At 42.2% G+C, this 17,906-nt stretch overlaps 1 protein-coding gene across 4 annotated transcripts in view; it reads left to right on the forward strand.

Annotated features, from left to right (window-relative positions):
- The first annotated feature begins 356 nt into the window (after positions 1-356).
- The window catches only part of LOC140483059 (serine/threonine-protein kinase VRK1-like), a 110,134-nt gene continuing 92,584 nt past the window's right edge, over positions 357-17,906 (forward strand). Inside the window, exons 1-2 of one of the 4 annotated variants that reach the window (XM_072580974.1) lie at positions 357-600; positions 13,384-13,524. In XM_072580974.1, the coding sequence (XP_072437075.1) occupies positions 13,389-13,524 (136 nt within the window). In that variant the 5' untranslated portion in view covers positions 357-600; positions 13,384-13,388. Of the gene's footprint in view, positions 606-945; positions 1,075-10,475; positions 10,752-13,383; positions 13,525-17,906 lie in introns of those variants that run through there. The other 3 variants (XM_072580973.1, XM_072580972.1, XM_072580975.1) reach the window with 3 other exon arrangements.

Raw genomic sequence — 17,906 nt, forward strand, 5'->3', positions numbered from 1 at the left:
TCTGGTCGGCATATAGCCGAGTTGTTCCTAAGGGCCTGTTTCGATGCTGTAATTTCAATGACTCACTAGCACAGACATACAGAATGAACAATCCCTTTACTCTAGCCATAAGGTCGGAGTGAGGCCCACGCTTGTAGCGGTGGTACACTTCCTCCTTTGTTCTAATTCAGAAGCAGTTCAGAAATTCTAGAAAACCAGGATAAGAGCAATGGGCCTCACTTTTATTCAAGCCGTTGAATTTGGAAAGACACGCCTCCGGGTGGAGTTCCAGAGCGGAATAAATGGTTTTCTGTACAGTCCACACCATCCCTACCCGCAATAAGAAAGAACTGCAAGAGTGACTTTCCTGGCTGCCCAGGTTTTCTTCACGGCACTTCTCTACAGGCTTGAAACTACAAAACAGGAAGGCGAAGTCCCGGCTCAGTCTTTTCACTTTCACTTTCTCAGGGACTCACTCCAGTCACCGGGATATCACATTTCTTGGCAGTCCGCTCAAACAGAAAGCACCATCACAGCCCATCCTCCGGGGTCCACACTGTAGACTGGAGTCCTTCTGACTGTTTGTGCAGTGTCTCCTGACCTCCCGTCTTCGGCCTGTTTGTAATGTACACGCTTAATCCATTTATCTTCTACGTATAAACATTCTGTCTGTATAAATGTGCTCTTTTCAAACAAACCTATGCTATTGAACAGAACGAGACCACTGGAGAAGGCAAGGGAGGGGAAAGTTCTTTAAGTGTGGTTGGAGATGGAAATGTTCCAGCCCTGAAAACTTGTACCGTAATTTAAATTGGTCCACACCTTTTCAGTTTCTTTTCTTTTTTTTTCTTAAAAGAACCCCAACCTTTTCCGTTTATATGAATTCTGCAGTAGCAGGGCAAGCTGAATGTCTTTAATTTATTGCTGACCTGCTGGATTCATTTGGCCAAGTTTGTCTGGGCACATCGTAACGATTGTTGATCGGAGCCAGCAGAATAAATAAACACTGAGCTCGGCCAGGTTTATGGGCGGGAATTAGTTTGCGTACAGGATTGGTAATGGATAGACGTAAAAGACTGGACATTTGGGTGAATTGTAAGTGTAAGCACGTACGTAGTTTATTTAGGTTAACGACACATTACCACCGTACTATTTAATTTAGGTTGTTCCCAGTCCCAACTGCTTACCAGGGAGGTACTCGAGGTTACTGAGTTTTAAACTAAAAACTTTGAAAAATATATCATTTGATATTTTATAAATATTTTGTGTGCGACGAATGTGCTAAATCCAGGTATCTAGTTTGAGCTTCAATCTGGATAAATGTGAGGTACAACAAACAAGGGTTACACAATTAATGGTAGGGCCTTGTGTCGTCTGTGGAACAGAGGGATGGGGGGGGTGGGCTCAGGTCCATAATTCATTGAAGTTTGCAACACATAGACAAGGTGGTTAATTTGGCACATTTGCCTTCATTGCTCAGTCCTGTGAATATATGAGTTGAAAAGTCATGTTGAGATTGACATTGATGAGGCCTCTTCTGGAATACTGTATCTGATTCTAGTCACCCAGTTACAGAAAGGATATTATTTAAGCTGGAGAGGATTCAGAAGATATTTACCAGGATGGTGCCCAGTATGGAAAGTTTGTGTTATAAAGAAAGGCTGGTTTTTGTTTTGCTGCAGTGTAGGAAGTTGAGAGGTGACTTGATAGAAGTTTATAAAATAATGAGAGGTAGAGATAGAGTTTAGGGTAGTTGTATTTTCCCTAGGATAGAGGATTTCAAGACTAGGTTGCACATGTTTAATGTGACATGAGAGAGATTTTAAACAGAAAAACATAAGGGGTAACTTTTACGGAGGGTGGTTTATGTGTGGAATGAACTTTCTGAGGAAAAATTACAATGTTTAAAAGGTATTTTGATAAGTACGTGAATAGGAAAGGTTCGGAGGGATGTGGGCCAGGAGCGAACAGGTGGGACTACTTTAGTTTGGGATTATGTCTGGCGTGGTATGAATGTATCGAAGGATCTGTTTCTGTGCTTTATGACTCAATGACTCCTAAAACGAGGAGTGGGCAGTGTCAGTGCTTATTAATTGAACCTTTATTTTGACTTGACATTATGCGAGACTACCAATCTCCTATGTGACCCTGAAATGCTTTCAGTATTGATTGGAAAGCTGTAAGGTGTTTCAACTCCTTCTTTACTGGTGAAACAGATATTGATATTGTACGGGTAGATTCAGAAATCTCACGTCCTGGTGCTGCTCCTGACTTGGGAGCCTGATCCTAACCAAAGCACAATGAGCCCACTAGAGGCCTGGGCCCTCGTGTTCCTTTCCCTAACCTGGGTCCTGGCCTAATCTAGTATGCTGACAATATGTATGTTAATAAAATGGTGATGTATACAATGATGGAACTCTGAAATCAGTATCCCATACAGTTGAGAATCTGAGAAGTGAGGATGGATTAATTGGATTTGAGAGATGTATTTCTAATATGTCAAAGCTTTTACTCAAACTTTGCAGTGTCAGGCAGTAGTCACCCTTAGATAAGGCAGAGGCAGAAATGCAGGAGACTCTGACAAAGGACAGTGTTGTCAAAAAATGCAGCCTCTACAGTGCCAAACCAAACTTTATGGTATGTAGAACCTATGAGGATACATCAATTAAGGGTTGTTGTTGCATCTCTGACAAGCACAATTGCTCGTAATTTATAGTCTTGTGATAATCAAGCTGACAACTTCACAAAGTTTTACCAAATGGTAAGTATCATATTTAATCATCAAACCGATCAGTTTGTTTTTCTTTTATTACTGTTTCCTTGGGGGTGGGGGGGGAGAATGAAGAAAAAAGACTTCAACTGGGTTTCTTTATAAACACCAAAATAATTTTTTTATTAGGAACAAACTTATCCCTTGCAAAACTGATTAGCAGCTAACCTATGAAGTAGAATTAAACTATATTCCCTTAGATCTAAATGCACACCTGCCCAAGGCAAGACAGCATAGCTCTGTAGAGATAGCATGGATTTTGGGGAAATAATGGCAAAAGAAAAACCCTGTCAAGCTTCAAATTCACATGCTAAAATGGTTGACTTTCAATAATTCCTTCAATTTCCTGTCAACAAGATCCAGTTGCTGCGAGTCACAGAATGACCTTCAGGCCAGATTTCAGGTTCAGATGGGTACTGGTTAGAAACCCTGATATTTAAATTTATCAGCTTTCACAATAAAACTTCACTCGGAGAGAGAGTGAGCTGCTGGTTCCACTTTAACATTTGCTTTCTGTCGTAGCTGATTTTCCATGTGTGTGTTTGAAAACACACAGCAACTTCACCCTGTTAGGCCATGAGCATAGATGGAAGGCTCCTCCATGTCTCTTTGTCCGCAATTAAGCAGTCAAACCTATCTCTTCACTCTTCTTAAAACCCTAAATTTTCAGAGAAAGATTCCAATAGTTTAATTTTCCTTTAGGCAGCAGTTATCTTTGATCTTCAGACTTTTTGCTTCAATGTAATCATATGATAAAGCCTCTTTAATCCAGAACTGACCAAATAGTTCCATATTCCAGTTTTCTCACAGACCATAAGATTGTATGCATGGAACTAGATCAATTCATCATGTCAGTTCAAACAACCCATCTCTGTTTGTCTTGTTTCAAATGTGCAATTCTGGAGGAATGATCAATTCATTTGCCATTTTGGCATTTTAAGCAAAAGCAATGTTGGTCGCTATCGATCAGAGCTGTGTGTGTTGGCTAATTAGCCTGGAATTTCTGTTTGATCAAACTGGTTTTCTCAGTTCAATTCAGCCAAAGATGACATAACCAATGCCATACCTCTGAGCATTCTTGGGTTCAGTACAACTCAGGTTTCTGCATTTTTATTTTGTGTGCTCATATTTAAAACTATTTTGCACAAAAGAACAGGTGGCGCCAACAAAAGTGGCCAAGCACAGGCCAGCACAACCAACCAGGTGGCTGCCAAGGTGGCAAAAAGCATTTTTGAAAAAATCAGAATTTAAAGCTAGCAGGAACCACTTAAAGCTTGACACCAATACCCCAGCAGCCAAAGAAAGCATTCTGGAGACCGCAATGTAGTGCTCAAAAGAAAATAGTCCCAAAACATGTCATTAGAAACCAAGGGGAAAGAATCCCCAGCTCCCAGTATCATGAGCATTGTCACAGCATGACGTTGCATCCAGCACCGTGTCACCCAATCAAATTGAAATGAAAAAGATGCCAAGAGGATTCTGCTTGGGATTTCTGACAGGCTGCGACACTGTGGCATGGTGACTCAGTGGTTATCACTCCTGCCTAACAGCATCTGGGACACTGGTTCGATTCCAATCTTAGGTAACTGATGTATGGCATTTACACATTCTCCCCTATGTCTGGATTTCCTCCAACAGTCCAAAGTTGTGCAGTTCAGTTGATTTGGCTGTGGTAAATGCGGAGTTACAGGGATAGGGTGGGAGTCTGGGTCTGGGTGGGATGCTCATCGGATTATCAGTGCATTATTATTGGCCAAATGGCCTCTTTCCGCACTGTGGTATTCTATATTTCTATGATTGGTCAGGCTAGAATTGCATTGAGGGATTGGGCATGTGGCAGTCTGTGTGATGGGCATTTGGAGGAATGCTTCTGCTTGAATCAGTGATTTGTTTTTGAGGTTGTTTTTGTTGTATGATTGTGACTGGCAGACAAATAGCAGAGCTTTAACCCACAGTCTGCTTGTTGCTTCTGTGTGTTTATACAGCGGGGGTTTCCAACGTGGTGCCAGGGGTTTCCATTGTGGAGGCACCCATTATACAGTTATTTAAATAGATTAAGCTCCACAGAAGGCCAACGTCTCTTCATATGCAGATATGTTTTAGTTGAAAGTGGTATTTCTTCAGTATGATGACCAGCTGCACCATGTTCTAAATTGTATTCTATTGCTGATCTTAGTCAGTCAAAAAAATTCTGGTAGATTTTTGGAAACAACACAGCTAATTCTGAGAGAATGGGGAAGAAAAGGGAAGTTTCTTTTTGATATGTACTGTGACATTTGCCTACTAAAGCAAGAAATGTGATTTACAGTCAACTTATGACATTCACATACAGAAGTGAGTAATGTATTTGTCACAGTGCTTTCTTTGCACATAGCTTTTATGTAAATGCAGCTCAGTAAAATAAGTGGATATTTGGCATATCAGCAATAGATGTAAGTAATCATTAAATCTATACATTTATAGCAAAATGTTATGTGCTGCCTGGTCTGTGACAGTTTCAATATTATTCACTAACACCATGCAAGACTGTGGACTATGTGGTCTGTTAGTGCAGGATACTAATGACAGTGATGGGGGTTGTTCAGTGCCAGCAGTTTGTTTGTGGTAGTTTTTTTAGTAACACTTGACTTTGCAATGTGTGTTTTTGTTGTTATCGTTTCAATTTTATTTAAGCATCTTTTAATAATTCCTGTTGGGAAGAAACTGTTTCAAAATATATTCCATCCTGAATCTCTCTCTGAAGAGCAGAAAAAGAGAGGTGAAAGAATTCTTATTAGCTTTGAAAGCACCCATTGAACCCCAGTCTCTTCTCAGCAGCAATAATAGGGTAGCAACTTGTAACTGTTCTGGTTTCCTCAACAAACCAAAACACTATCTCATGATTCTGCCACTGTGCATTAACCTTTTTTAGATTAGATTAGATTAGATTTCCTACAGTGTGGAAATAGGCCCTTCGGCTCAACAAATCCACACTGACCCACCGGAGAGTATCCCACTCAGACCCATTTCCCTCTGACTAATGCACCTAACACTAAGGCCAATTCACCGGACCTGCACATATTTGGACTGTGGGAGAAAACTGGAGCACCTAGAGGAAACCCACACAGTCACAGGGAGAATGTACAAACTCCACATAGGCAGTCGCCCAAGGCTGGAATTGAACCTGGGACCCTGGCGCTCTGGGGCGGCAGTGCTAGCCATTGTGCCACCCCTTGCTCTTGATTTGCTCCATATCTCTTCTCTTTTTTGAAAAGGAGGTGGTAAGGTAAAGCTGCATCAATTTTCTCTTAATGAGTGTTTGAACTTTAGCTTGCTTCATTGAACTTGGTTTCATTAATTTCTTCCCGTTGCAACTCAGGTGTTTCTGCTCTTGCTACACTTTCTCATAGTCTGCTACATTCACCTCAGTCACTTCTGACGCCATGTTTTGTGTGTATCACACAGCATTGTGTTCAGTATGAGGTCTTTGATGAAGTGAAGGTATCGTCCCAGAGGGTGTGTGTACCTCATGATAGAGGTCACATAATCACAGCAAGATTTGTCCATGATTGCATTTCAATCTGAAATATTGCCAATTCTGGCTGAACGTACTGTGGCAGACATGACAGTTCGCAAGCTAGTGGCATGGTGCGAATAGGTTCCAAGGATAAGCAGGCTGCTTGAATAGGCTTAGACAGCAGATTAACATGGGGGAGGCATTTTCTAACAGATGACACCAAGCAGTGGATAAAAACCATTATCCTTGCCTCCGAACATTTTTATCAGTACCTACTGAGAAAAACTGACAGCTAACTCTGACCACAAGCCAGTTCTAAGGATTTTCCTCAAGCCACTATTATCTGCTCCAAAGCAGCTGCAAAGATTGTTATTCCAATTGCCAAGATGTCATCTGAATGTGACATAGATGCGAGAGAAGCAGATGCATATTGTAGACATGCCATCAACAGAAGTCCTCCAGATGAAAGTGGAGGATGTTACAACACAGCGTGAAATCAACATTAAGGAGTAGCTTAGTATACCCTGGAAATCAAGAGCAGAGATATTGAATTTAACAGACAAGTACTTGTTTCAATCAAGCAGACTGTCCAATGGGATGCAAATCTTCAAATGTTGCTAAAAGTAGCAATAAAAGGATGGCCAGAGAGCATCGCATAGACACTTCCTACTGGCTGAGCACATCAGGCATAAAGAGATTAATTCAAAGCCCAATATGGCATATTGTACAAAGGAAGTAGAATAATTATCAGGAAGGAATCGAGAGGAGAGATGCAGATCCATATAAGCCAGTGGAGAATTGAATGAAGTTTGAATAAAGCATGCAATGTATTCTATTGGCCGGGCATGAGCAATCAAATCAATGGTCACATCAGTCAGTGCAGGTCTTGTAATGAGTATCAAATTAAGCAAGTTAGACACTATTGACATCGCAATCAGTTTATGGATGAAATTGGAAGTAGATCTTTTAAGCTCACAGGAACTGATTATCCTGTCACATTCGACTACTATTCTGACTTATTATTCTGAGGTAGACCGTTGGCTTCAATGACTACTGCTGAGATTGCTCAATGCCAGGAAGCACATTTCAGTTGTGGCATTCCTGACTGCAGTGTGTAACAGTGACCCTCAGTTCATGAGTGAAGAATTTAGTTACTGCATAAGCAATTTGGAAATTTTAATAACATACATCATACTCTCAGTCAAGTGTGTAGTGATTGTAACAAGGTCAGCTAGGTAGACCTCATAGAAAATGTGTTCCCTGATTGGGACTGTTGACCTGGTCCAATTCGGGAACTCTGGCTGAAAGATAAGAACAGGAGTGTCAGGCATCCTGTTCGCTGAGAGCTGGATCAGTGTCAAGGATTCTCCACGTGTTAATAAAGTGTGACTTGGTGACAGGATACTGACCGCTGGAGTTATTTCAAAATGGCCAGGCTGAGGTGGCAGCAAAAATCGCAAAGAATCATAAGGAAATAAAGCAAATCCCTTGCATTTGAATGTAATCCTTCAGTCAAGAAACACACCTAATGAAGCCATTCAAAATAGATCAGTACAAAGACTAATATCATGCTGATTCCAAACTACTCTTCCAGCAACAAAAATCTACTGAAGCCAGAAGTAGTAACAAAAGCGAACAACAAAACAAAGCAAATGACAAGACTGATAAACCATTGTCAGAGTTTAGCATTGAAGAGCCAGTCAAGATACAACCATTCAGTTCAAGTTACAACTTGTGACCAGCATAGAGCAATTGTCATTCCAATCGTATTCAGTGGAAATGAGTGACCAGATAGACTACACTGAAATTGCAGGCGTGGAAATCCAACTGGGGAGGTTAGTCCTTAATTTGAGGCAGCAGATCAGGATGAGGTGAATCCACCAGCTGCACTGGTTACACATCAGCAGTGGATGTCACAACAACAGTGAATGATTCAGGAATGACATTACCTTGGGAAACAACATCACCCACCCGAACAGCCATGACAACAACATGCACACGTTTCATTATGAAACCAGCATGATTGAAGGCTTATCTGTGCAACATGTGTGCATAGATAAGCAGTAGTAATGTACTGCCAGTGCGTCAGAACTGTCATCTATATATTTAATAATTTGGAAGACTTTAAAAATACATAAACAAGAAAAAAAAGCGTCAATTATGCATAAAATGGGGAATGTTGAATTGAAATACAAGGTGACCCCCGTATCAGCGGAATCGTTTCCACGGTTTCAGTTATGCACAGATTACCGCACCCTGAACATATTACAGGGAACCAGGGACCAGGAGGCTGTCAGGAAGGTACGTTTCTCAATGAAATGAATGTGTTCGCTCCAATCCGTGGTAGGTCCAGGAATTTATCTCCTGTCGATGTCTACTGTATATAAATGTTGTCCCTAGTCTGGCATAAACTTGTGACCTCTCACCATGAGCCATTGCTGCTGTAGACTGATATCTTCACTTCAATAAAGATCTTCTGTTGATCACTGCTGCATTTTAGACATGACACCTTACCTGATGGGCAGTTTACTTTGTGTCTCTCTTCCATTCGACGTGTAATCTGGGTTCTGTCATTTCTTCCTCAAGTGTATTGGAGGGGTGAGCAACAATAAGTTCAAGGTTCACCTCCAGGTGACAAGTAGCCTTGCAGCAGCCTGCTCAAGTGTGAATTAGTGATCGTAACAATTCTACGCCAATGCACTTGTTTGCAAGCTTTCAGAATGGCTTCAAAAATTAATGATAACACCTTATGGATGCAATGGATTAAAACGTATATTTTGAAAGCTTTTAAATACAACATTTGCTTTGAGCTGCGAAGATACTGGTTCACGAACCTCAAGATAACTAGCAAATAGTTTTGTGTATTAATAAAAAATGAATTTCTGTATTTGTAGATGGGGTTTTTGAAGCAATGAATTGGCATTGTGATTAAAGCGTGCTGTTTTTTCCGAAGAACCGATTTTTCTGTTGTTTTAATCAAGTTAGTACATGGAATATGTAGACCCTTTTAAAAGCGATTGGAAAAGTATTAAGGCCTTAAGTGAATGACAAAGAGCTTCCTTTGAGGTGATGCACAGATCAGAGTCTTGAAACTTATGTAAAGGCAAACCAACTTGTTCATTGGCTTTGAATTGTGGGTTTGGGGGAGAAGTAAAGAACCTTTTGAAAGAAATAATTAACAAATGGGGCTAGTGAACAAGCAAATTATTATCAACATAATTGGGAAAAGTCTGTTTCTCCAAATACGCATTCACTGCTTGTAACCTTTGAACTACATTTTGGTACTGTCCTGAGTGGCCTATCAAATACTTGGCAGTTTCTCCCTATTGCTGGGCAGAATTGAACATTGCTGCCTAGCAACCCTGAGATTCATTTGGTCCATCAATGTTATCAGTCAAAGATTGCTCGTTTGTTCAGTACAAAAATGGATACAAGTAAAGAATTTCATCAAACCGTACACTTCTGATGATGAGTCTGACCAACCAGTGGAAATTCAGATATTCATTAAATTCATGGGGGAACAACCAATACATTTAGAATAATTGTATTGTATTGCATTCCATTTCAAGTCAATGATTTTTGGAAAAATATGTCTCAGCTTCGTTATTTGGCAAACCTTTACACCATGGAGTCAACATAAAAAAGGAGTCAATGTTAATCTGACCTTGTTTTTCCTTTTTCTGGGCTATGGAATTCAGATTCAGCCTGATTTTTTTTTAGTGAATGGCAAAATGTGGTCGCATGCCACTCATGCTGGAGATAACTGACTCTTAGCGAGTTTTGAGAAGATTTGTAGCTCAGGTTAAGGTTCTGGATGTAGGTTTGCTCGTTTTCAATGAACCTTGCAGCTCAGCGAGCAAACCTACATCCATATATGACTCTGTTGACTGAGTTCTGGTGACTTTATGTGCTGACTTCCTCTTTCCTGATGACAGTTTAAATCTGGCTGCAGTGTCAAGGGGATCTCCAGCCATCCAGCAGTTATCATGTCAGTGAATAGAATAAACTAGGAAGCTAGAAGCATTGAATTCCCCTATTTCTAAATTAGATTTCAAATACTGAAAAATAATTATAGTGGATTGTGATAGAAGCAGAATTGTTGATTTGTAATTATGAAGTGAATGCACTTTAAAACAATCCCATCACATTCAACCACATAATTTTTTTAAGGGAGTTTTACAATGCGATCAACAGTGTAAAAGTGAGTTTGCCAGCTCACTGAATGATTTGGAGATCTCTGATATGGGGTAGGTTGTGGGGAGGGACAAGTCAATATTGTCTCCTGTGGTGGAGAATAGACTTATTGTCAGCAACTGCAACTCCAAATTGTTCTGATGCATTCCCAAAGTTGCTGTCAGACCGTCAATGGTATTTCATTTTTTTTTAAACATTTTTGGTTTGTAGCTGTGAACTGTGAGCTGAGAGCTGAAGATCATCTTTGGACTGTAAACAGCAGCTTATGTTGACCAAAGAATAAGAACAAACAAGCTGAATTTTGCATTTAAGGTCAGGCCTGAAAGTTAATTATAGACTGATTCTTATTAAAAAGTGCTTTATAGACGCATATGCTCAAGCAGATGGCAGATGTTGAATATCAACTCGGACCTCGTGTGGAGACTGTTAGTCCAGCAGAGAGAGGCCAGAGTTTGTACTGGGCCTGGTTGTGTTTAGGCCAGAAGGATTCTGTTTGTGAACAGAGGTTTGATTGCTGCCAGGTTGTCCTTTTATTATCAATTTGTTGAAAAATGTGGAGAATAGAATCTCTATTATAAGAATTAAATGAATATTCCTCGGAGCCTTCCGGAAGAGGTTTGCATGCATTGGTGTCGTCCGAATCCAAGCAAGTATAATTCTATGTGTTGGTGATGTTTTGGATCGTGGAGTCCTTTTGAGTGAACTGGCCAGTTATATCTCATTTATTTTTCCTTTTAGATTTGTCCCTTAACTATGAGAAAGTGAGGGCTGCAGATGCTGGAGATCAGAGTCGAGAGTGTGGTGCTGGAAAAGCACAGCAGTTCAGGCAACATCCGAGGAGCAGGAGAATCGATGTTTTGGGCAAAAGTCCTTCATCAGGAATGAGGCTTGTGGGCCAGGGGGGCTGAGAGATAAATGGGAGGGGGTTGGGGTTGGAGGGAAGGAAACTAAGAAAGCGATAGGTGGATGAAGGTGAGGGCGAGGGTGATAGATAGGGGTGGGGGGGGTGAAGCAGATAGATGGGAAAGGTGATGGACAGATCAGGAGGGCGGTGCCGGGTTGGAGGCTTGGTACTGGGATAATGTGGTGGGATGGGAAATGAGGAAGTGGTTGAGATCCACATTTATCCTGTGTGGTTGCAGGGTCGAAGGTTTTCTTCCTCCAGGCATCGGGTGGTAACGGTTTGATGGTGAAGGTGGCCAAGGACCTGCATGTCTTTGGGTGGGAGGGGGAGTTAAAGTGTTCAGCCACAAGGCGGTGGAGCTGGTGTGGATGACTCAAAGATGCTTTCTGAAACGATCCGCAAGAAGGCGTCCTGTCTCCCCAATGTAGAGGAGACTACACCAGGTGCAACAGATACAGTAGATGACATTGGTGGAGAGACAGGTAAATTTCTGATGGATATGGAAGGATCCTTTGGGGCCTCGCCCAGAGGTGAAAGGAGTGGTGTGGGCGTAGGTTTTGCACTTCCTGCAGTGGCAGGGGAACATGCCCGGAGTGGATGAGTCACAGAGGAAATGGTCTCTCCTTCTAGGGGTGGGGAGGGTAATAAATCTCTGGTGGTGGGGTCCGTTTGGAGATGGCAGAAGTGGTGGAGGATGATGCGATGTATGCAGAGATTGGTGGGGTGAAAGGTGTGGACCTGGGGGGGGGGGTGGTTGGGTCCTTGTTGCATTGGGAAGGGTGGGGTTCAAGGGCAGTGGTGTGTGAAATGGAGGAGATGCGCTGGACAGCATCATCAACGATGTGGGAGGGGAAGTTGTGATCTTGGAAGAAGGAGGCCATCTGGGACTTTCTAAGGTGGAATTGGTCATCCTAGGAACAGATGCGGCGGAGGCAGAGGAAGTGGGAATAAGTGATGGCATTTTTACAGGAGGTAGGGTGGGAGGAGGTATAGTCTAGGTAGCTGTGGAAGTTGATGGGTTTGTAGAAGATGTCTGTGGTTAGTCGGTCGCTGGAGACTGTGATGGAGAGGTCCGGAAAGGGGAGGGAGGTTGCTGAGATGGTCCAGGTGAATTTGAGGTCAGGGTGGAAGGTGTTGGTAAAGTTGATGAACTGTTCCACCTCCTCATGGGAGCACGAAGTGGCGATGATACAATCATAGATAAACAGAGGAACATGTGGGGACTGGTGTCTGTGTAACTGCGGAAGGTGAACTGTTCCACGTATCTGACAAGCAGGCAGGCATAGCTGGGTCCCATGTGGATGCCCATGGCTACCCCTTTGGTTTGGAGGAAGTGGGAGGATTTGAAGGAGAAGTTGTTGAGGGTGAGGACCAGTTCAGCCAGACAGATGAGAGTGTCGGTGGAAAGGTACTGGTTGGGACGGCGTGACAGCAAGAAACGGAAGGCTTGGAGACCTTCGTCGTGGTGGAAAGATGTATACAGGGACGTGTAGTCTAGGTAGCTAGGTAGCTTAACTACCTCTGATTGTCTCTATCATTGTGTGAGACTGGAAGCTAGAAGGAAAAAAGGTTGGTCTAAAATCTTAGACATTAATTAGATTATTTGTTGAATTTTGCTCTGCTAAAATTACTGTATTACTAATAAATTGTTAAATCTTTTTTAGCTATATAGCCAGTGTACATCATAGTTTTGATTATTCACAAAGTCTGGTACTGGTTATTCAAAAAACTCTGGTTAGGAACCATTGAAGTTAATTTTGAGGGTTATTTGAATATTTTAATTTTACTGTTTTGTGAATACGGGGATAAGGAGGCTGATATGATGTGGCTGTCTGTGTTGTAACACTAACTCTTGTAACCACCTCAAAAGTTGATCTATTTTTATATATAGTATATATCTTACATATATGAGACCACCATACATCGCATGAGCTTGATCAGTTACATTGATAAAAGAAGGCATAACGTTCTGTGGAAAAGAAACTGTAGTTTGTTTTATGTATTTGTAAACATGAATAAAACATGTCTTCCTTTTGTTAGGTCTGATGCCACCCAAAGGCAACATGAGAAAGAAGCTTCCTGATCCTCTCCCTGAGGGCTTTATCCTTATGGATTTTGAAAAGAAACACTGGAAACTTGGGAAAGTTATTGGTAATGGTGGATTTGGGCTGATACACTTGGGTAAGAAGGCTGATAAAGCCTAAGCTTTTAAAGGTGGTTTAGTTAGAATGAATAATTACTGGATTAGGCAAAGGTTGTTTTGCACAAAAAAAACCACTAAAGGACATAAGGTCCAAACGCGAAGATATTTCTAACTTACTATCGTAGATCAACATGTTTTTTTTAAAAGAAAACCTTAACACACCCTAATATTATAGTAATTCTGTTATTTATTTTTATGTGAATCAAGTTATCATATTCACATCTCATTCTCTTACTGAAAACAATAGAAGTAGGACTATGAAGACAAGTCTTTTGCCCAGTGCACGGCGCATTTTTCCTGGTTTCTATTTATTCCATTACAGAATATAGACATCACTGGCTAGGGCCAGCATTATTGCTCATTCCGAGTTGTCCTTGAGAAGGTGGTGGTGAGCCAGTTTCTTGAGCTGATTTCTTGACTTGTTGGATGCAATAATAATGTTATCAGGAAATTGGTCCAGAAGTTTGACCCAATAATAGTGAATGGACGGTGGTATAATTCCAAGTCAGAATGATGTGTAGCTTGGAAGATAACTTGCAGGTGGTGGTGTTCCCATGCATATGCTGTCCTTGGTTTTTCAAACTGGTGGAGTTCACAAGTTAGGCAGGTGGTCTGGCTGTGAAGCCTTGGTGGACCACTGCAGTGCATTCTTGTAGATGGTACACACTACTGCCACTGTGTAACAGGTGAAAGGACTAGGATTATTTAAGGTGGTGGATGTGGCACCAATCAAGTGGGCTGTTTTCCCTACCAGTAAATATTAACATGTCTTCGGTGTTTGATAGTCCCTGAGTGCATCATTTGAAATCAAATAGTGTAATAGAACATAGAACAATACAGCACAGTACAGGCCCTTTGGCCCTCGATGTTGCGCCGATCCAAGCCCACCTAACCTACACTAGCCCACTATCCTTCATATGCCTATCCAATGCCCGTTTAAATGCCCATAAAGAGGGAGAGTCCACCACTGCTACTGGCAGGGCATTTCATGAACTCACGATTCGCTGAGTAAAGAATCTACCCCTAACATCTGTCCTGTACCTACCACCCCTTAATTTAAAGCTATGCCCCCTCGTAATAACTGACTCCATACTGACTCCATCATGGTCAACCCTATCAAAACCCCTAATCATCTTGTACACCTCTATCAAGTCACCCCTAAACCTTCTTTTCTCCAATGAAAACAGCCCCAAGTGCCTCAGCCTTTCCTCATACGATCTTCCTACCATACCAGGCAACATCCTGGTAAACCTCCTCTGCACCCATTCCAGTGCCTCCACATCCTTCCTATAGTATGGCGACTAAAACTGCACACAATACTCCAGATGCAGCCGCACCAGTGTCTTATACAACTGCAACATGACCTCAGGACTCCGGAACTCAATTCCTCTGCAATAAAAGCCAGTACGCCATCTGCCTTCTTCACTGCACTATTTACCTGGGTGGCAACTTTCAGGGATCTGTGTACATGGACACCAAGATCCCTCTGCTCATCTACACTACCAAGTATCCAATCTTTTTGTTACTCATACCAAAGTGAATCACCTCACACTTACCCCCATTGAACTCCATTTGCCACCTTTCTGCCCAGCTCTGCAGCTTATCTATGTCCCACTGTAACCTGACACATCCTTCCTCACTGTCGACTTTCGTATCATCCGCAAACTTGCTCACCCAACCTTCTAGCCCCTCCTCCAGGTCATTTATAAAAATGACAAACAGCAGTGGTCCCAAAACAGATCCTTGTGGAACACCGCTAGTAACTGCACTCCAAGATGAACCTTTACCATCAACTACTACCCTCTGTCTTCTTCCAGCCAGCCAATTCCTAATCCAAACCTCCAACTCACCCTCAATACCATACCTCCGTATTTTTTGCAGTAGCCTACGATGGGGAACCTTATCAAACGCCTTACTAAAATCCATATACACCACATCTACCGCTTTACCCTCATCCACCTCCTTAGTCACCTTCTCAAAGAATTCAATAAGGTTTGTGAGGCATGACCTGCCCATCACAAAACCATGCTGACTATCCTTGATCACATTATTCCTATCCAGATGTTCATAAATCCTATCCCTTACAATTCTCTCTAAGACTTTGCCCACAACAGAAGTGAGACTCACCGGCCTATAGTTACTAGGATTATCCCTACTCCCCTTCTTGAACAATGGAACCACATTTGCTATCCTCCAGTCTTCTAGCACTATTCCTGTAGACAACGAGAACATAAAATCAAGGCCAATGACTCTGCAATCTCCTCGCTTGCTTCCCAGAGGATCCTAGGATAAATGCCATCAGGCCCAGGGGATTTTGGGATGAATCTTGATTCACAGGCTAAGTGATTGTGATCTATAAGGCACATTCAAACTGTTCATAGTTGTTAAATTTGTATATGCAGTTATTATAGGCAACAAAATGCAGCTTCCTACAGGTTATAAAAGAGGCAAAAATAAATAAATTTTAGTGCATATTTCCAAACATTTTCCCAAGTGCTTTCCTCGCTCCTTCCATTTCAACGAGCATGCTACTCTTCCTCTGATCATTATTCTGGCTGTCTGTGCCCATTCCTTCAATGTGACCCCTATGCCCACTGCTTCTGGTGACCCCGTGGACACTCCTCCAGAATGATCTCTGTGCAGATTCTGATATAGCGATCAACTCTGTGGAAAAACAAGGTATGAGGAGTATGAATAGGGGAGATGATAAAGATATAGTCAAAGGTGTAAATGTAGCAACTTTGGAGAAATAAGGCAGTGAAATTAAGTTATTTAAAAACAAATAATATAAGTTGTGAGCTAGTGACCTGCCAATCTGTGAAGGTTTCTTTGAAAACATTTCCCATTTCAACAGTCTCTACAATGTGGAAGGCCGTAGGGAGTAGCTGTTTGGGATCAAGTTTCTATTCATGCCACTTGCCATCTTGATTTACATCATTGTCTCTTCACTTCAGAGGGTTAAAAAAAAACCAGGAACTTCCTTTCTGACAGCCCCCATCTAATTGGCTGTTGTTCTTATGTATTGAGCATTGAGATCCTGGAGCTGGAGATGAAGGGCTTTTGCCCGAAACGTTGATTTCGCTGCTCCTTGGATGCTGCCTGAACTCCTGTGCTCTTCCAGCACCACTAATCCAGAATCTGGTTTCCAGCATCTGCAGTCATTGTTTATACCTATCAAGAAAAGCTACATCACCCCATCTACATTGGTAAAATATCATTTGCAAATACCTCAAAGCCTGACAGACTCAGGCTGCCCCACACCTCCCGCACACACACATACCGTGTGATGAAACTCAGGACTGGAGTGGGTAATTTATTCAGGATTTATCCTTTAAACAATGCTCACAGAGTAGCTCCATCAGTAATATTACATATGAAACAAATTACACTTCACCAAGATAGCTAGATCAGCCACCTCCCAGGTTGAGCTGCCCTGGTACCCAAACTCTTACCCCTGCCACTCTAGGCAAACTCTCACCTTTTTTGCTTGATGTCTCACTGACCTGTAAACTCAGACCCAGCCACCCAACATCTCAACCCACTCATGAACTCCCAAACCTCCCCACACCCCTGAGGGAATTCCTGAACCCACATGCGTATCCCTTCCACTATTCCTCAGTATAACATGGTGCCTGGACTGGGACCAGAGCAGAACAAGCTTCCAACCTAATGTCCCAATCCGGTCAATGCCTGACCTTAACGGGACAGGGAACAAGACGTGGCTGAGGAGGGAGGAGAATGAGGAAAAGAGGAGGAATCATGGGGAGATGTAGAGAGGGATGATGGATATGAGACAGAGGGGTGATTGGGGAGAAAGAGAGGAGGAACAGGGTGGGAGATAGGGAAAAGGGGTGTTAGAGGAGATGTAGGAACAAAGGGAAGATGGAGAGAGAGAAAGAGAGTTAGTGAGGGCAGTTGAAAGATATGCAGAGATGGAGAATGGAGATGGGTTGAGAGAGGAGAAGGGGAAGTGGAGGAGGGAGACGGGGCTGAGGAATGATGGTAGGAGGATGGGGTGGAGAGACAAGAGGGTGGGGGAAGAGAATAGGGGATGACTGTGATATGCAAGTCCCTCTTCTTGACAGACAGAATCTTACCCCTGCCACTCTCGCACTGTACATCCACTGTGCCTGTTTAAACTTGCAACAAAGTAGGCCGCATTCATTCGTTGGTTGGAGAAATGCTGAAGTTCTATATTACCAAACAACTATTAGAGCACCATTAGCTGTTAAGTGATGACGAAACACACACTTTGGATGTGAATCATCACAAATGAGTGCAATTAAACACGATTGACCGTAGAGTTTGACCTATGTGGTGGTTGAGCTGCTTCAGTGTCGTTGGAGCTGCGTTCATCCAG

Source organism: Chiloscyllium punctatum, chromosome 11, assembly GCF_047496795.1.
Source record: "Chiloscyllium punctatum isolate Juve2018m chromosome 11, sChiPun1.3, whole genome shotgun sequence".
Lineage (NCBI taxonomy): Eukaryota > Metazoa > Chordata > Chondrichthyes > Orectolobiformes > Hemiscylliidae > Chiloscyllium > Chiloscyllium punctatum.